The 21,073-nt window shown below is 41.6% G+C and overlaps 1 protein-coding gene across 10 annotated transcripts in view; it reads left to right on the top strand.

Annotated features, from left to right (window-relative positions):
* The window catches only part of ctnnd2 (catenin delta 2), a 932,891-nt gene that overhangs the window by 789,317 nt on the left and 122,501 nt on the right, over nucleotides 1–21,073 (top strand). For all 10 annotated transcript variants that reach the window (XM_062979377.1, XM_062979381.1, XM_062979376.1 and 7 more), the window contains one exon: nucleotides 18,617–18,800. In XM_062979377.1, the coding sequence (XP_062835447.1) occupies nucleotides 18,617–18,800 (184 nt within the window). The remainder of the gene's footprint in view (nucleotides 1–18,616; nucleotides 18,801–21,073) is intronic.

Below are 21,073 nucleotides of genomic sequence, written 5' to 3'. Positions count from 1 at the left end.
TGCAGAAGGTGGAGAGGCAAGTGCCCTTTGTCCAGGTTTTTCCATTTCTTTCAAGGTGTGAATGGAGTAGCAGTATGAATAATCAAGAAAGAGGCAGCAGGAGAAAGGGGCAAAAGCAGCATTGGAAATCACTCACCTTAATACTAATAATTTGAGCATGTGAGCCCGGAGTAATTGTTCCCATTTGTGTGAGCTCCATGTGTGCCTTAGTCCTTGGAAATTCTGATAGACTGGAAATCATTTGATATGGGGCTCCCCTACTTAGCAAGTAATGGTTGGCAATGCGCATATTTTACACTAAACATGGGCTGAAAAGCTGTCATCCTCTAGCTTCACTCATTGCCAGAAAAGGGCCCTTGAAATGTCTCCTCCCTAGTGTGGGAGACTCTATAGGGGTACTGATAAAGCTCTCCACATCATATATTGGATCATATACAAAGAGGTACATAAATCTGCAAGATTTTCGCACTGCAGATGAGAGAGCCATAGAGTCTTCACTGGTCTGTCTTGCACAGATACGTAAAAATTTTTGGAGATCCTGAAACATGGAAGAAAATATTTTCTCATTTCTTTATGGAAAATTGGAAGGTTTAGGCAAAATTGATATTTATTTATTTATCTCCAACATTTATATTCCGCTCTTCTCACCCGAAGGGACTCAGGGCGGCTTACAACAATGGCAGTAATTCGATGCCTACACATTACAATCCTTTAGTACAGATTTTGACCCACCTTCTTACTTTAGAGACATAAAATGTATTGTGTAAATTTTCTTTAGCATACATTTTCATATTTAGTATGTTAACATGCAACTTATTTAGATATGAATTACAAATAGAATTTCCATTTCCTTTTTTGTTTAGATTTGGTTTGATGCAGGTTTACAAATGGAATTATAAAGTCCTGAAAGCAAGAAACAAACAAAACCACAAACACTAGCAAAACACAGAACATTATTCTGTTTTCTCAATGGTAATGTCAATCAGGTAAAAAACACCAATTGCCATAAAGATAGCTAAAAAAAGAAAATTGCTATGATTGTACTCTGTACTGTACGTTATCTAACATAAACATCTGCCTTTCACTTATTACATCCTGTTTTAAACATTTAGCTCATCATGCTAAAAGTTTTTTTTCTACCTGTGCTTGATGGGGTTACACTCCCCCGAAGGCACAGGTCTGCAGTCTGGGCATCCTCCTGGACTCAGTGCTGACGCTTGAAGCTCATGTGTCGGCGGTAGCTGGGAGGGCCTTTAATAATAAATAATAATAATTTTATTTATATCCCGCCTCCATCTCCCCCGAAGAGGACTTGGGGTGGCTTACAGCAAAATCAGATTCAAAACAATGATAAAATAAAATATGAAACATGAAAGAACAATAACAAAAACCAATAATAATATATAAACAGCAACCGAAAAAACACAACACGGTATTAACACATTGAATTAAAAACAATGAGGTTGCAATAGTGGATAAGCAAGTTTAACTTTGCACAGTTAAAACTTGTGTGCCAGCTGTGACTGTACCTCTAAAAGCCTGACTTGGCCATGGTAGTCCATGCCTTTGTCACATCTAGAATGAACTACTGCAGTGTACTCTACGTGAGGCTGCCTTTGATGTCAGCTCAGAAACTGCAGTTAGTGCAAAGGTTGGCAGCCAGATTACTAACTGGGGCTAGCTATAGGGAGAATACAATGCCCCTATTAAAGCAGCTCCACTGGCTACCAACAAGTTTCCAGGCCCAATTCAAAGTACAGGTTATTACCTACAAAGTCCTCTGTGGTTCGGGTCTAACCTATCTTTGAGACCTCATCTCCTTCTATGAACCGGCGCGGGCCATAACATCTGCCGGGGAGGCCCTCCTTTCGGGCTCACCTCCATCTCAAGCATGGCTGGTGGGGACAAGAGAGAGGGCCTTCTTTGTGGTAGCCCCCTGGCTTTGGAATGCCCTCCCTAGGGAGAATAGGCTAGCCTCTACTCTCCCAAGTTTTTTGAACAAACCTGAAAACATGGCTCTTCAAACAGGCATTTAACTATGATTAGAACCTTAATGGTTACACTCAAGGACCTAATGATTTGTTTCACTTTAGCAGTTTATGGGATTGATATTGACTATAGCCTACTTATATCCGCAGCACCTTTCTGGACCACATCTACCAATTTAGCATCAGAAACTAAATAATAATAATAATAATAATAATAATAATAATAATAATAATAATCTTTATTTTTATATCCCGCCCCATCTCCCCAAAGGGACTTGGGGTGGCTCACAACAGGGACAAGCCCGAACAACAACAACATATTTAACATAAACTTAAAACATTCCAACAATACACAAAATAAAATAATAATAATAATAATAATAATAAACTTTATTTATACCCCGCCACCATCTCCCCAACGGGGACTCGGGGCGGCTAACATGGGGCCATGCCCAGAGCAGTACAATATAATAAAATATAAAAACAGCATACCATAACACAATTAAAAGCAATACAATAAATGATAATATACATTACATCAAAAAACCAAAGAAACAGTAAAACAAGGGCAGGCCGCATGAACACCAAGATAAAAACTCGGAGTGAGAAGGACAGAGGAAGAGGGACAGAGGAGTACTCCACTGTGGACAGGGACACATGAAAGTGGGACAGTCTAGAGGATAGATGTTGGGGGGGAGTAACACAGAAATATATAACAGAAATTACTCACCGAAACCACAGCAGAAGAGCCATGTTTTCAAGTCTTTCCTAAAAGCTAACAGAGTGGGAGCTTGCCTGATTTCAGTGGGTAGTGAATTCCATAGTCGGGGGGGGCACAGCAGAAAAGGCCCTCTCCCTTGTACTGACAAGGCGGGCCTGGGATATAGACAGTGGTGATAGAAGGGCCTCTCCGGATGATCGTAAAGATCGGGCAGGTTTATGGTAGGAGATACGGTCACGGAGGTAGGTGGGTCCCAAACCGTTTAGGGCTTTATAGATGATGGTCTGCACCTTGAATTGGGACTGGAAGATGAACAGCAGCCAGTGGAGCTCCTTAAACAAGGGAGTGGATCTCTCCCTGTAACTTGCCCCCGTTATTAATCTGGCAGCCGAGCGTTGGACCAATTGTAATTTCCGGGCCGTCTTCAAGGGAAGCCCCACGTAGAGCGCATTACCGTAGTCCAGTCTAGAGGTAACTAAGGCATGGACCACCATGGTCAAGTCAGACTTCACGAGGTATGGTCGCAGTTGGCGCACAAGTTTGAGTTGTGCAAAGGCCCTCCCGGCCACCGCCAATACCTGTGCTTCAAGCGTCAACGCTGAATCCAGGATGACCCCCAAACTGCGGACCTGTGATTTCAGGGGGAGTGCAACCCCGTCCAGCACAGGCTGCCACCCAGTACCCCGATCCGACACACGACTGACCAGGAGGGCCTCTGTCTTGTCGGGATTGATTCTCAGCTTGTTCCTCCTCATCCAGTCCGCCACAGCGGCCAGGCACTGGTTCAGCATCCGAGGGGCTTCCTTGGAATCAGATGGAAACGAGTAGTGGATTTGCGTGTCATCTGCGTAGAGATGGCAACACCCTCCAAAACTCCGGATGACCTCTCCCAGCGGTTTCATGTAGATGTTAAATAGCATGGGGGATAAGATAGACCCCTGCAGAACCCCACAGGTCAATGGCCAGGGGTCCGAGCAGGTGTCCCCCAGCTTCACCATCTGGGAGCGGCCCTCCAGGAAGGACTGGAGCCACTGCAAAACCGTGCCACCAAGCCCCATCCCAGAGAGCCGCCCCAGAAGGATACCATGGTCGATGATATCGAAAGCCGCTGAGATATCCAGGAGAACCAGCAGGGTCACATTCCCCCTGTCCAGTTCCCTGCGGAGGTCATCCACCAAGGCGACCAAAGCCGTCTCGGTGCTGTGCCCAGGCCTGAAGCCAGACTGCGAGCAGTCCAGAAAATCGGTGTCATCGAGAAACCCCTGGAGCTGCGTGGCAACCACCCGCTCCAGAACCTTGCCCAGAAATGGGAGGTTGAAGATTGGTCTGTAGTTGTTACATACAGATGGGTCTAACGAGGTCTTTTTTAATAGCGGTTTTACCACCGCTTGCTTAAAACAGGATGGAAATGACCCCTGACCCAAGGAGGCATTTATTATAGCCACAAAAAACACCAGCAACCCATCTTTGGCCAGCTTAACCAGCCAAGAGGGACAAGGATCCAGAGCGCAAGTGGTCGCCCTCACAGAACCAAGAATCCCCTCCACGTCATCAGGAAGAACAAGCCGGAAAGAATCCCACAAGATCGAAGAGACAGGTACCTCGGTTACCTCCGCTGAAACCACAGTTAAGCTGGAGTCCAACTCATGACGTATCTGAGCAACTTTGCCTGCGAAATGGTGCGCGAACTCGCTGCACCGAGTTGCCAAATCATCGGGAAGCTCCTGGGTCTCGGGAGGCCGCAGGAGCTCCCCAACAACTCGAAACAACTCCGATGGCCTATTGGCCGCAGACGCTATGCGGGCAGTCGTGAAAGCTTTCCTGGCTGCTCGCAGAGCCACAGAATAAGCCTTAATAGCGGCTTTAGCCCGTGCTTGGTCGGACACATCCTGAGATTTCCTCCAGATGCACTCTAGTCCCCTCCTCGCACGCTTCATCACAGCCAGCTCCTCAGTGAACCAAGGAGTCTATGTGACTCTACGCAGCGAGAGGGGACGTTCGGGAGTGATCGTGTCAAGTGCCCTTTTCAGTTCACTGTTATAGCGATCAGCAAGGACATCGACAGGATCGCCAGTCTCCAGAACAGGAAGATCCCCAAGAGACCTCAGAAGTCCATCCGGATCCATCAGCCTCCTGGGTCGGACCATCTTAGTGGGTCCACCACCCCTGCGGAGGTTAGAAGGCACGGCGAAACTTAAACAGATCAGATGATGGTCAGACCATGACAACGGAAGGATATTTTGCTCCTCCACTCTGACTGTCCCACCGTCCACAATGAAGACAAGGTCCAACGTGTGTCCCGCCTGATGTGTGGGCCTAGATATAACTTGAGTCAGCCCCATGGTCGTCATGGCAACCATGAAATCCTGAGCTGCACCTGTTAATGTGGTCTCAGCATGGATGTTAAAGTCTCCCAGAACTATGAGTTTTTGGGAGACCAAGTCCGCATTAGAGACCACTTCTGCTAGCTCGGACAGGGAGACTGCTGGGTCGCGGGGTGGACGGTACACCAGCAGAATCCCCAAGCTGTCTGGGCTCCCACCTTCAGCAGGACACACTCAAACCTCGTAGATCGCGGAACGGCGCATCTGATCAGGGCGATGGACTGCTGGAAGATCACCACGACTCCTCCTCCCCGCCCCCCAACCCTGGCCTGCTGATGAACCCCAAAACCCGGTGGACACAGCTGGGTGAGATTCACCCCACCCAGTTCATCCAACCATGTCTCGGTAATACATGCCAGATCCGCCCCTTCATCCAGGATCAAATCCTGGATGATAGCTGTCTTACCATTGACGGATCTGGCATTCAAAAGCAGGACCTTAAGGCTGGGGGGTCTGTCCTGAAGACTACCACACCTATTCCTCTCCAGGGTCGCAAGAACTCTGTTGCGCTTCTCCCTGGGTCGTTGGTGACCATTCTTCCTTCTCCCCCACACCACCTCAATGGGGCCCCACCCGTGAGAACCCTCTTCCTCCTGAGGGATCGGCTGATTGAAATTGCCATTTGAGGGGGATAGTCAGCTGTCCTGGGATGGAAAGCCTCCAAGTGTACTTGATTGTTTAAAGGAGAAGCTTATCTCCGCTGGTATGAGAGAAGAGGAGTCATCTAACATGATAACATCATCTAACGTGGGAGGGGGACTAGGCACAACTGATGACTGATGGCAGGGCTGGGGGGTAGAACAGACATGGCTTGAAATTGGGGAATCTTGTATATTGAGATTCTGCCCGATGTCTAAAGGGTGAATCAGTGGGTCTACTAATACCCTCTTAAGAATGATGCCCCACTGTTGGAGTTTAGGCCCGTACAAAAACAGTTCTTCCAGTAACATTCTATCTTCCAGCCCAATGAGAAGACATAAGGAGCGGTTCCAGGATTGATAGTCTCTGCGAAGCCAGTCAGTGGTCTTGATCTTCACTTCCGACCGGCTTAAAGAAAGAATTTGTAATGCATAAATACATTAAAATCCAAGCAGATAAAATCAGAGTAATTAAAAGCAACTCAGTGGAGACAGGTTTCATAAAGTGCTGTATCATGGGAATAAGTAGCAGTGATAAAGTGCCATATGCTTTTAAAACAGAAAGAAGTATTCTAATAACAGCTCTATTGGACGTGGAACAACCATGTTTTCAATTCCCGATGGAAAATGGCCAAGAAGGAGCTAACCTGATCTCCTTAGGGAGAAAGTTCCAGAGCCGGGGGGCCACTGCCAAGAAGGCCCTCTCCCTCGTCCCCACCAGCCGCATTTGAGACAAAGGCGGGAGCGAGAGGAGCGCCTCCCCGGATGATCTTAGGGTTCGCGTTGGTTCGTAGGAGAGGAGGCGATCACGGAGATAGGCAGGTCCTGAACCGTTAAGAAACTGTTTCTTAAGTTAAAAACTTAAAAGGAAAACCTTCTTCAAAAGAATATGATTTCAAGCTTCACATCTTTCTGTTAAAAAATCAGTAAGATTCTTGTTTAAAACTGAACGACAAAAATCCTTAAGCCATTCATTGAAATGGCATTATTCCCCCAGATAGCATTCTTGCTAACTGTTAAATGAATTTATCAATTAGATACACTGCCAAAAGCAGTGATCCAAGAAGGAATGTCTGTTTAATAGCATTATGTACCACGATTTTTCTTCCTGGGTGACAAATGTCATTTCCTAATTGGTTCTATCATAAAAACATGGAAAATGTTTATTAAACTGCAAAAACTTTGTTTTTGCGGTCTGCACATTCATTAAGGAAAATTATAAAGGAAGTGCCTAGACTGAAGGAAACAATAGTATTAATCTCAGCCACACAAAAAAATAAATCTGGAATACAACAACTTCTTTCAAAGTAAATACTGCACAGTTAAACAGGAACAGAAAATTATGTTACAAAGTGTTTTAGATTGCTTACAAGCACAGATATAATACCGTATTTCGCCACATTTTTGCACTTTTTCCTCTTTTTCTCCTTAAAAAAGGGGGGAGCAACTATTACATGGTAAAATATAGATGAGACCTACTCAGCCTCCCTTGACTACCAGCTAAGGGAGGCCTCATATCTCTCATCTGCTGGCACGCACAGGCAAACAAAAACAACAGGGCCTCCTTTAGCTGCCAGCCAAGGGAGGCCCCATAGCTCTTGCTGTGGGTGAGTGAGCCTTCCCTCTGCCTGCCCCTCATCTGGGAAGCCCTGTAGCTCCAAGGGTCAGACATGCAGGTGGGCAGTGTGACTATTATGCAAGGAAATCATTATGACCAAGCTTGGCACTCCAAAAATTAGGGTATAACTTATATACTGTGGCAACTATTATGCGATGCAATACGAGTAAATAATATGTTAAGACAAACATCTGTACAAGCTGCATTTAAAGTAGAAGTTCATGCAAATTGTTGGAGTTTTTTTAGTTTAGATTAGTATTGTGTGAGGTTAGAGCCACTGTGAAATTTTTACTGCTTTCTGTATCCTCATTAGAAAGAAAGTGAGGTGAAATCTTCGGAATAGAGGCACAAACAGAAAATAAACATTTCAGGGGTGTTAATCCTTCACTATGTTCAAAACTTGAAAAACAATTTTTGGCTGGAGTTACACTAAAAAATGCACCTGTTCTGATTTACAAACAGTATCAACCTAAGAACGATCCTATGGAACCTATCTTGTTCGTAACCCGGGTACTGTCCATATGATTTCTTTATGCATTTTAACATTAATTTTTATTCAAGAAAACAAACATACAAATGAAGAGAAATAAATTACACAACGCAAAAAGACAACATCTGCACCCACGAAAGTGGTTTTTTTTCTTAATACAGAATCACAGAGTTGGAAGAGACCTCGTGGGCCATCCAATCCAACCCCTGCCAAGAAGCAGGAAAATCGCATTCAAAGCACACCCTACAGATGGCCATCCAGCCTCTGTTTAAAAGCCTCCAAAGAAGGACCTAAACTGTAGCAACTAACAGAACTCGATCTAAAACAATCATCCTAATCACTACAACCCAATCCAACCCCTCTATTAAACATATATTATTCATACATTGGTAAAAACAAATCTATTAGCCTCACACTCTCTGCATGTTGATTTTAACTTCTCGGTTTTCTGTTCCCTTAAAATATCATTGAATTAGAATTAGAACCACATGTGTGTCACATGCCCTTAAGTTTTACTCAGAACCAATCATGGGTCATAGAAAGATTCATCATTTACCTGCCTTCAACGTATACATGTTGTAAAAATATATTTTTCAGAAAAGGTACTTTTTGTTTGATGGTCTTTTTGCCAGATCGTAGGCTGAAATTATTGTTTTCATCTGATAAAATTCAGTCTCTTTGAGTACCAGCTGCAATTGGGAAACTAAATTAACAGCAGCTTTGTTGGCTAGCACTGCAACATGAATGTAACTCAAAAATCATATCAATCCTTCCTTCAAAACTATTTAGCAAAAAGGTATTTACAGTGATGTAATTATATTGAGGAAAAGTCCAAAATGTAACAAATGGCCAGTTTATAGACAATTACAGAACAGAGTATGATATTAAAATGAAAGTTCATAATACATAGTTTTAGTTAATGATATGTAAATAAAATAATACAAAATACATACAAATACTGCAAAAATATTGAAAACAGCTACCGTATATACTGGAAGATAAGCTGAGTTTTTCAGCCCTTATTTATGAGCTGAAAAAGCCTCCCCTGGCTTATATTCGGGTCAAGGTCAAGCCAGCAGCCGGAGCCAGGAGACCACAGTATGTTTTCTTTTCCAAAACCTCCCTTCTTTGCTTCCCAGGCTGGTTATCTTATTTTTTTGAGAGAGAGAGACAGAGACAAGAAGCGAATGTTTTCAAAAGTGAAAGAAGAATGTGAGAGAAATGCTTGCAAGCCAGATTGCATGGGTAGAAGGGGAAGGAAAAAAGATATTCTTGCAAATTTGCACGATTCATTACTATTATTATTATTATTATTATTATTATTATTATTATTATTATTATTATTACTACTACTACTACTGCAAGAACATTTGAGTCCAAAGGGAGGGAAGGAGGGAAAAGAGAGCAACAAAAGGTGTGTATTTCTTTTTATTCCTAAGGAAAAAAAATGAGGTGGGTTTTTTTGGGAGGGGGAGAGAAGTTTTACAAAGCCCTTTCTGGCTACTTTTAGAGTTTGAAAAAAGGAGAAAGAAAAGAGGTGGAAAAGGGCAGGAGAAAAGAGGACAAACTTGTTTTTAGGGGGACTTTGTTTTGAGAGGATTTGCAAAGGTTTCAGGGGGAAATACACATGTGAAATTAGTATATATAATGATAGATCTGCATTATTTATGTAGGCATTATATGTTTGCCTGTTACTGTGTTGTAAGTTGGCCTAAGTCCCCAGGGGGAGATAGATAGGGCAAGGTACAAATGAAGCTGTTGTTGTTGATGATGATTATAAAGTTATTGTTGCTTTTCCACTTATAGAGTTAGTTTACTGTTTTTCTTTGAAATACAGCAAATATTCAAAACATTTAACCCACTGATGCCTCAATTAATATAATTTTATTGGTATCTAATTTTATTTTTGAAATTTACCAGTAGCTGCTGCATTTCCCACCCTTGGCTTATACTCGAGTCAATAAGTTTTCCCAGTTTTTTGTGGTAAAATTAGGTGCCTCGGCTTATATTCGGGTCGGCTTATACTCGAGTATATACGGTAACTGTTCTATAAACAGCCACAAAATTATGGGGGAACTGCAAAAGAGTTGTTTTATGTTATTCATTTAACCATGAATAGACCTATTTAAAGAAACATACAAGCATATTTGACTTAGCATGTGAGAAATAAAACTTCGATAATATGTCAAAACCTGCTCTATTGAGGGTAGAATCTTATGTATGCACTAATCTTTGCCTATCAATTGTCATTGGAAAGGCTAGGGTGTAAATGTTTTAAATCAAGACATTTTAAGTCACAATTTACATTACCAGAAGAAACCTCCAATTTAAATTACTGGTTTAAGTTTTTTCAAAATTCCCTAATGTTAGTACATATATTTTTGAAAAATGGTGCACATCTGATTCCTCAAATATGTTAACTTCCAGCTCAGTAGAACAGTTTAAAACATCTAGGGGGGTATAATTTGTGTAATTTAAAATGATAATTATCTTTTTATTAATTCAGGGAATTAGTTTAGGAAAAAATAGTACATAATAAAGTCATTATCTTTGCCAAGCAGCACAGGCTTCATTAGAAATGAAAAGAAGTAAATCATTCAAACAGCATAATAGCACTAATGCCTAAATCCAGTTGTTGAGTCCCAACCAAAATAGATCTCATGGGAACAGGGTTAGTGAATGCTTGTGCCATTTCCATTGATTCCATGAGTATGCTGTAATGGTGTAATGAAGAGAGCATTGGAGACTGCAACTCTGGAAACCAGGGTTTGAATCCCATTGAGTGATATTGGGCAAACCACACTCTCCAAACCTCAGAGAGAGACAAATGCAAACCCCCTCTGTGTAGATCTTACTAAAAAAATCTCACAATAGGGCTGTTCTGGGCTCGATGTAAATTGGAAATGTGTTCTTCTCTGACACTAACTAGCCAGTTTGGGGGTCTAGATTTTTACATCCATATTATACGTAGGATAGCCTGCCAGGGAGAAGAAAAAACCTTAACCACTGAGGTCATTAGCGAGCTAATGTTCTTCAAACTGTGGTGGCCACAAAATGAACATTTCCAATGTGTGCTGTAGCACAGGTTGAATGGGAAGAAGTACATTTTAAAAAAAAAAGTATCAACAAAGTCCAATTTAAGTTACATAATGTGATGCAGTGATCCCAGTATATCCTAGATTCAGGCAAGAATGGCTCCTCAAAATGTTGAGCACAATGAAGACACATTGCAAGGAAGGTTTTTTGGGACAGGAAAGGTGTGCTTCTTGCAAAACCTTAGAAGAGCACCTTCCTTGCAAGCATCTGCAAAACAAAAGAGCGATCGAGGAAGATCGTGCGGAAAGCTGAGCGCACCACTTGACAGCTGAGGGAAGGGAAGCCTGCCTGGTTCAGGACACAAGCCAGGCAGGAATCTTGGGGGGGGGGGGGGGGGGGGGGGCTTTTCAAACACTTTTATCGCTAACTACCTAGATTTCAGTGGGGACAATGGTGAGAACTAGTATTTGGGTCTGGCTTTCAACTGAATATGGTAAATGTTTTCTCCTATACTTTGTTTATTTTTAATTCCAAAACGTAATGAACTTTCTGGATAACCCTCGTACATCAATGTCAATATGTAATAAACTCCCATTATAGTGTTAATTATATATATATACACACACACACACACACACAGTATTGTGTTTATTACATTAATATCTATATCAATATACATAGTATTGTGTTTATTATATATATATATATATATATATATATATATATATATATATGTATGTATGTATGCACAGTATTGTGTTTATTACATTAATATATATCAATATCTTTAACCAGGGCTGGATTTTGTGTTTTCCTTCATGGGGTTGGACGAGATGTCTTTTTGGGTTCCCCCTTTCCCAATCTAGGATGCATTCAGGAGCTAATGCAAAGCTTTTGGTGTCTTTTTGGGATAGTTCACATTCACAAAAGGGGGAATCTCCATTTCTCTTCCCATAGAAAACCCCAATATTATGTATATATGTGTGTATATGTATGTATATACATATATATTGCAAACAAAAGGATCCCCCTCATTTATATTGCAAAGGGAAAAGAGAAAGAGCAGCAGGTAGTAGGAATGGCTGGGAGGAAAGAAAACAGAGAGAGGGCCCAAAGGAAAAGGGATCCAAAGCCCCAAGGCCTGGTCTCTCTCCCAACAACAACAACAACAATAAACCCCATTAGCAAAGGCACCCCCCCAAGCAAAACAAGCCCCTTAAATGGACTCAGAAATAGGAAAATACCTACCAAAATGGGAAAGCAATGAGTAGGTCACAGTGGATTGGCTTCTCCATGCACTCCCTCCCTCCTTTCCCCCTTCTCCCTTCTCCCTTTCCCCCCAATCCCACCCCTTGCTTTGCGGGGAAGGCAAAAGGATCAATGGGACCCATGCCAGCTCCACGTGGGGCCTGACTCCTCCTCGCCAGGAAGGCACTGGGTGCTTCTCTGGTCTGCAAAGCTCCCAACCTCTTCCTTCTCTGCAGGAAGGCACTGGGCGCTTTTCTGGTCTGCAAAGCGCCCAACCTCTTCCTTCTCGGTGGGAAGGCGCTGGCTGCTTCACAGACAAGGTGCTTCTCTGGTCTGTAAACCGCCCAATGTCTTCCTTCCAGGCAGGAAAGCGCTGGGCACTTCACAGACCAGAGAAGTGGTGCTTCTCTAGTCTGCAAAGTGCCCAACATCTTCCTTCTTGGCAGGAAGGCGCTGGCCGCTTCGCAGACTAGAGAAGCGGTGCTTCTCTGGTCTGCAAACCGCCCAACGTCTTCCTTCTGGGCAGGAAAGCACTGGGCGCTTCTCTGGTCTGCAAATCTCCCAACGTCTTCCTTCTCAACAGGAAGGCGCTGGGTGCTCTACAGAGCAGAGAAGCAGCATTTCTCTACTCCCCAAAGCGGCAACCTCCTTCCTTGTGGAGGCAGGCGCAGCGGCGGAGGCAGGAGTTGCCTCGATGGCGCCCCCTACAGGATGGCGCCACAGGCAACTGCCTAGTTTGCCTGCCAGTTGAACCACCTCTGCTAAGGACATAGCTGACTAGCATGGGCTAATTGATCCCATGGGAGGTGCAATGGATTACCTCTGCCGTGAACTGTCATTTTTCTTCCCCCCCTCCCCCATCCCTATGCCGTTGGTGCACCTCTTCCTGATATAGGGAGGCAAACCTGGCACAGTGGTTTGATACCAGGTTCCATGCTAAATTTAATCATCTTCCTGGCCTCAAATTTTGGTTCCAGGCATGACAGTCTGGTCATATGCACAGTGAAACTGGTGTCTCTCAAACCAGTTCCAAGCCGCATATTGTCAGTGTAGAAGGGGGCCTGAGAGAGACTGCAAAGGAGTGGCAAAGAATATTAAATCCCTATTCAAATGACAAGTGGCAACAGCAGTGGGAGGTAGGTTGAATCATGCTGTACTGTGTGTGTGTGTGTGTTAAATAAGAGAGGGCTTAAGACAGTTTTGCTTTTTCAGTCACCCTGTGCTCCTAACACCCTGCAAATGCAGTGAACCAGTTGTATTCATTAAGGTTAAACTTTTAGGGCACTGAAAGTCAACAGGGAAAACTGTGCTTATATTAATAGATATTTGTGCAATAAAATGATGTAATGTTTTCATTAGTCCTATTTACCAAGTACTTTTTATAAAGTACTAGCTGTGCCCGGTCACACATTGCTGTGGCGAAGTATGGTGGTATGGGAAATAAAGTATTGAGGAATTGGTGGTAGTTAAGGTAAAAGGTAAAGGTTTTCCCCTGACATTAAGTCCAGTCATGTCTGACTCTGGGGGTTGGTGCTCATATCCATTTCTAAGCCAAAGAGCTGGCGTTGTTCATGAGCAGTACCTATTCATCTACTCTCATTTGTATGTTTTTGAACTTTAGGGTTGGCAGAAGCTGGGGCTAACTGGGAGCTCTCTCCGCTCCCCCACTTCAAACCTGCGACCTTTCAGTCCAGAAGTTCAGCAGCTCAGCACTTTAACACGCTGCGGCATCAGGGGATATCATTTCCTAAAGCTTGTGAATATACAATATTTCTGATTGGGGTTTTTTTGTCTGTTGGAGGCAAGCATGAATGCTGCAATTAGGCAAAATGATTAGCATGTAATGGCCTTGCAGCTTTAAAGCCTGGCTGCTTCCTCCCTGAGTGAATTTTTTTGGGGAGGTGTTAGCTGGCCCTGATTGTTTCCTGTCTGGAATTCCCTTGTTTTCAGAGTGGTGTTCTTTGTGATATTTTATGTGCTTCTACTGTCTGTGGCCCTCAGAAAACAGGATTTGCCAGACTTTGGTGATGGGAATACTTTGTTGGGAGGTGTTAGCTGGCCTTGATTGTTTCCTATGTGGAATTCCCCTGTTTTCAGAGTGTTGTTCTTTATTTAGTGTTCTGATTTTAGAGATTGTATTGTTCTGTTTTATTACACCACATTAATTTTTATATATTCTGATTTTAGTGTTTTTGAATACTTGGAGCCAGATTGTATTCATTTTCATGGTTCACAGCAACATATAGTAGTAGTAGTAGTAGTAGTAGTAGTAGTAATAATAATAATAATAATAATGACTTTGGTAATACACACTGCTTCACTCCCTTCTCAGCTTCCTTTCTGGAAGAATCCTTTCTTGGGAGGTGTTAGCTGGCCCTGATTGTTTCCTTTCTGGAATTCCCAATTTCCCTGCTTTGTTGCTCTTTATTTACTGTCCTGGTTTTAGAGATTATATTGTTCTGTATTATTCTACCACAGTTTTACAGTTCATATTACAGTAGAATCTCACTTATCTAACATTCGCTTATCCAGTGTTCTGGATTATCCAATGCAGTCTGCCTTTTAGTAGTCAATGTTTTTGTAGTCAGTGTTTTAAATTCATTATGATATTTTGGTGGTAAATTTGTAAATACAGTAATTACTACATAGCATTACTGCACATGGAACTACTTTTTCTGTCTAATTTGTTGTATAACATGATGTTTTGGTGCTTAATTTGTATAATGATTACCTAATTTGATGTTTAATCAGCTTTGCCTAAATCCCTTCTTATTATCCAACATATTCACTTATCCAACATTCTGCTGGCCTGTTTATGTTGGATAAGTGAGACTGTACTGTATACTTATAATCTTATATTATCTGCTTAGAACTGGATTATATGAGGCCCCTTCTACACAGCTGTATAAAATGCACACTGAAATGGATTATATGGCAGTGTGGAGTCAAGATAATCAGTTCAAAGCAGATAATATAAGATTCTAAATGTGTTATATAGCTGTGTGGAAGGGCCTTGAGTCTACAGTGCCATATAATCCAGTTCAAATCTGATAATCTGTATTTTATAGGCAGTGTGGAAGGGGCCTAAGTGAGGCCTAACTCTGCCTGTCCCCTGGGCTGAGTGGGTTGCTAGGAGACCAAATGGGCAGAGCTTAGCCTTCTAACTGGCAGCAATTGGCTAAAAACAATTATTCCTCTCCCTCTAATTAGGACTATTTTTCTTTTCTTTTTGTTGTCGGAACCTAGGGGCAAGTATGGTGGATTGTGCTGCCAAATTTCTAGGTGCTGGGGTTTGTACTTTTGTTGTTTAGTGGCGGGGGGAACACCATTACTCATTTATATATATATATATATATAGACATTTAGTACAAAATTTAGTACAAAACTGGTTATTGCTTCCATTACTGTCACTTTCTCTTCTTGTTTCCTCCTTTGGAGCACTGGTTTACATCACACTGTGGATTCTGGAACTGGCCTTGAGATCGTCTGGGGAGGCTCTTCTCTCGTTCCCGCCACCATCTCAGGCATGGTTGGTGGGAACGAGGGCCTTCTCAGTGGTGGCCCCTCAGCTCTGGAACTCCCCCCCCCCCCGGGAGATCAGGCTGGCTCCCTCCCTGTCCATTTTTCGTAAGGACCTTAAAACATGGCTATTTCGAAGTACTTTTGAATGAATAGTCCCAGTTAGATATTCAGTTGTTGCAACCTTTGCACCTTATCAATGCTCCTCCCTTGTTGATTTTAATCTTTAAATGAGATTATTTGTAAAATAAGATTATTTGTAAAACAAGGTATGTCATGCCTCATAAATAGAAGGTAAAGGTTTCCCTCAACAAGAAGTCTAGTTGAGTCCGACTCTGGGAATGGTGCTCATCTCCATTTCTAAGCCAAAGAGCTGTTACTGTCCGTAGATGCCTCCTAGGTCATGTGGCTGGCATGAGTGCACGGAGTGCCATTATCTTCCCACCGAAGCAATACCTATTGATCTACTCACATTTGTATGTTTTTGAACTGCTAGGTTGGCAGAAGCTGACGCTAACAACAGGAGCTCCCCCCTGTCCCATGGATTCAAACCACCAACCTTCCAGTCAGCAAGTTCTGTAGTTTAGTGGTTTAACCCACTGCGCTATTGTGGCTTTATAAGTGCTTTTGGAAAAAATGCTGGTTTTTGCACAAAACAATCGCTTGCACAGAAGTCTTAAACTATGAATACCCTTAAAAAATGGCAGTATTCAAAGACTTTCTCACAGCAAAGATATTTCTAAAATGACTCAGTGGTTCCTACAAGAAAAAATAGTGAAGACTTGCATTCCTAACAGAGTCTTGGATAAAGTAGAAAAAATGTGCACAGACACATCAGTGGCTAAAATAAGTGCCACAATGTAGACATTTTTGCTGATGAAAAAGTGAATAAATACACGTAAACTTTATAACAAATGAGTACACATTTCCTTAGAAAAATTAAAAAGCAAGTGTCACAATGGAAGAAAAGATAATACAAACAAAAGTCATGTGCAGATTAGATGGAAACTTGTTGGAATTCAGAGGAACACGAAGACACACACAAAATTAAAACTAAGAATTTTTCACAATGCTAATCATAAATAGCATTCTCTCAGTACTGTATTTCTTCAATTCTAAGACACCATCTAAGACACCACAGAAATTTCAGCACCACCAACAGAAAAAAGCTCTATGTACATATATAAAAAAGCACAGATGTTTCTAAGATGCACCCCATTTTAAAGATATTTATATGAGGGCAGAAAGTCCATCTAGGGATTAAAGAAATACAATATTTACCATTTCCCCAATGGTGCTTACAATCAGAACACTATGATTTGATTTGATTTGATTTATGGCAAAAAGGCTACGGTAGTATCTCAGGCAGATGAGTTCATATAGATGCTAGAATTATTTTGTTCTTTATTCAACTTTGTATCAATGACAAACAATTATTAATCACTATGATTCTGGTAGAGAGAGATAGAGTTTGGTGTTTTTACCATACTGGTGACACTTAACCCAAAAGCTCCGACCTCACCCAGCAATTTCATGTAAATATTAAACAACATAGGGGACATAACCAACACCTGCAGGAAATCACAGGATAATAGTCGTAATGTTATTCAGACATCTTTAAGAAGGACTGGATGTAAAATGTACTTGTAAAATTGCTTCCCCGAGTTCCATCTCTGAGGCATGCTATTATCATGATATTGAAAGCCAATGAGAGATCTGGTAGAACCAACAAGAAATACACTACACTTGCCATCCACCAAGGTGGCCAAAGCGGTATCTGTCCAATTGCTAGGACTGAAGCCCAATTGAAATAGATCTGGATAAAACTCCAGAGATAGGAGGCCACTACATGCTCTAAAAATTAGCCCCAAAATGAGATATTGCTGATTTATTTATTTCTCGTGTCAGAAGTGAACTGAGGGTACAAATTGTAATGAATTTGCAAACATAGAGATTTTAAAAAAGAAAATAAACCAAAAAAACTTGGCATTAATACTAAATGCCCAGTAGCTGGCCACTTGGAGTGCCTCTGGTGCTGCTGTTAGAAGGTCCTCCATTGTGCATGTAGCAGGGCTCAGAATGCATTGCAGTAGGTGGTCTGTGGTTTGCTCTTTTCCACAGTCGCATGTTGCAGACTCCACTTTGTAGCGCCATTACTTAACGTTGGCTCTGCAACTCATGGTGCCAGAGCGCAGTCTGTTCAGCACCTTCCAAGTTGTCCAGTCTTCTGTATGCCCAGGGGGGAGTCTCTCATCCGGCTTCAGACACTAATTAAGTTTCTTTTGGACTCTCGCTTGCTGAGTTGTTCCTGTGAGTATCTCTGTAGATCTTAGAAAGCCATTTCTTGATTTAAGGCGTTAGCATGCTGGCTGATATGTGAACAGGGAATGGGCCGGAGATGTCAATGCCGGAGATGTCAATAGATAGCTAGATTTGCATTTGCATGTATATATAATATTCCTGTATCATTTTCCTGCCCATCAGACTGCCAATGCAATACAGAGTGAAATGACAATATAAAAACAGAGCAGAAAGAACACTCTCTTTATACACAAACCAAAAACTGTTTTAAAAGTCAAAGGCATATGAAAACAGTACAGTTTTCCTTGCCTCTCATCTCAGTAATGCTGGAGCTGGCCTGTCCTCCCAGAGGAAGGAGTTACACAGCTGCGGTGATGCTCCAGGAAAAGCCCTTACAGAAATGAAGCTGATCTTACTCTAGTCAGCATCCCAATAGGAACACTCCCTATGCCTTCTTGATTTCTGCAGAAATTGAGTAATGAAAGAAATTGTGAGTTTAGTGATGGGGATTCTGGGTAGCTTTTCAACCACACCTTAAAGCAGCATTAGCCATTGACTAAGCAGTGATACTGGGGCAAGTAGATAACAAATAATTATTTTGTTCTTTTTTGCATACCTTAATCCTCTTGTCTGTTTCTATAAGTAATTCCTATTTTTCCTTCCTTGTTTTTAGGAGTTCTCTGGAACCTATCTTCTTGTGATGCACTAAAAATGCCAATTATCCAGGATGCCCTTGCAGTGTTGACCAATGCAGTGATCATTCCTCATTCAGGATGGGAAAACTCCCCACTCCAGGATGACCACAAAATACAACTTCATTCATCACAGGTGCTGCGCAATGCCACTGGGTGCCTAAGGTGAGTTCTGTTAGCTAAAATATTCAGAATGTTCTAATGGAGCCGCCTCTTTTTTAATCCAGGGTTCCCAAAGATGCTAAATTTATATTTATGCTTTAGGCATCATAAGGAACACAAAAGTGTAAAGTGTTTTATACCTTTTTCATTGCATATGACAAATAGATTTAGATATCTCTTAAAATGTAGAATCATATCATTTGAAGGGAACACAAGGGCCATCTAGACCAGCCCCCTACCCCATGGAATACCCAACTGAAGCATTCCTCAAATATGCTCTTCTGTTTGAGGACGTCCAAAGATGGCGAGTTTACCACACTGTTCCATTGATCATGGGGTTTCTGTGTGGGAAGTTTGGCCCAATTCTATCGTTAGTGGTGTTCAAGGGGCTCTTTGTTTGTAGGTGAACTACAAATCCCAGCAACTACAACTCCAAAATCTCAAGAGTTGTTTTCTCCACAGTCCACCAATGTTCAAATTTGGGCACATTGAGTATTCCTGCTAAGTTTGCTACAGATCCATCATGGTTAGGAATCAGCAGTGCTCTCTGGCTGTAAAAGAACTACAACTCCCAAACTCAAGGTCAATGCCCATCAAACCCTTCCAGTATTTTCTGTTGGTCATGAGCAGGGGTCCCCAAACTAAGGCCCGGGGGCCGGATGCGGCCCTCCGAGGTCATTTACCTGGCCCCCGGCCTCAGTTTTATAATATAATATATTTATATACATATAATATTGATAATGATATTATAATGTAATACAATATAACACTAATAATAATACCATACAATAATATTAATTATATATTCTATATTACATATAATATTACTAATAATATTACAGTATAGTGGTATAGTTCAATATAGTAATATATAATGCTAATATTGTGTTATGCTAATAATATAATATATTGTATGTACATATAATTTGTAAGCCACTCTGAGTCCCCTTTGGGGTGAGAAGGGTGTGATACAAATGTAGTAAATAAATGCAGTAAATAAATAATAAATAATTTTTAGACTTAGGCTCACCCAAAGTCTGAAATGACTTGAAGGCACACAACAACAACAACAACAACAACAACAACCCTAATTAACTTGACTATCTCATTGGCCAGAAGCAGGACCACACTTCCCATTGAAATCCTGATAAATGTATGTTGGTTAAAATTGTTTTTATTTTTAAATATTGTATTGTTCTTTCATTGTTCTTGTTGTTGTTGTTGTTTTTGCACTACAAATAAGACATATGCAAATTTGTTTGTATTTTTTTCAAATGATAATCCGGCCCCTCAACAGTCTGAAGGATGTTGGACTGGCCCTCGGCTTAAAAAGTTTGAAGACCCCTGGTCATGAGAGTTCTGTGTGCCAAGTTTGGTTCAATTCCATCATTAGTGGAGTTCAGAATGCACTCTGATTGTATGTGAACTATCAGTCTCAGCAACTACAACTCCCAAATGACAAAATCATCCCCCCCCAAACCCCACCAATATTCAAATTTGTGTGTATCGGGTATTTGTGTCAAATTTGGCCCAGTGAATATCCTGCATATCAGATATTTACATTATGATTCATAACAGTAGCAAAATGACAGTGATGAATTAGCAATGAAAATAATTTTATGGTTGGGGGTCACCACAACATGAGGAACTGTATTAAGGGGTTGTGCCATTAGGAAGGTTGAGAACTACTGATCTAGTATCTGGAGCATCAAAAAAAAAAAAAAACAAGCTTGCTTCATATTCCACATGGCATCCCTTTTGATATTTAAAGATGTCTGTCATTTCAATTCTCAGAGCTAAACCACCCAGCCCTCTAAATTATTCCTCATAAGGCTTCGTTTGTTATAGCCTATGTTCCTTGTACATTGAACCCATATGATTTATAATCCAGAAAACATTGTCTTTATCCATATTAAGGCTTTTCATCAGAGATTAAATAATTCTCCTTCATTCTCATCTATTTACACTATGAGTATCTCAATGATAGCCATCTCTGGCTGTGAGCAGTGTTGTGTTTTGGCTTGGAAATAAAATTTTGTTCTGGCTTCTCTGCATTGATTGAATTTGTTTTCACTTGCTTGAAATGTCTGTTCTTGTGTCTGGCTTTGAGTGAATTGAAGTACTAAAGTTTGCACAGCAATAACGTAGTGAGATATGGAATCTAGGAAGTCTGTGATTTCAATGGAAAAATATGTTCAGTTAGTGGGGTGTGTGGGGTAATGAGTAATGGATGGTGTTAAAGGATATTTCAGCATGTCAAATATGTCACACAATCT

Source organism: Anolis carolinensis, chromosome 4 (genome assembly GCF_035594765.1).
Source record: "Anolis carolinensis isolate JA03-04 chromosome 4, rAnoCar3.1.pri, whole genome shotgun sequence".
NCBI lineage: Eukaryota > Metazoa > Chordata > Lepidosauria > Squamata > Dactyloidae > Anolis > Anolis carolinensis.
This window is presented reverse-complemented; position numbering and strand designations above follow the sequence as displayed.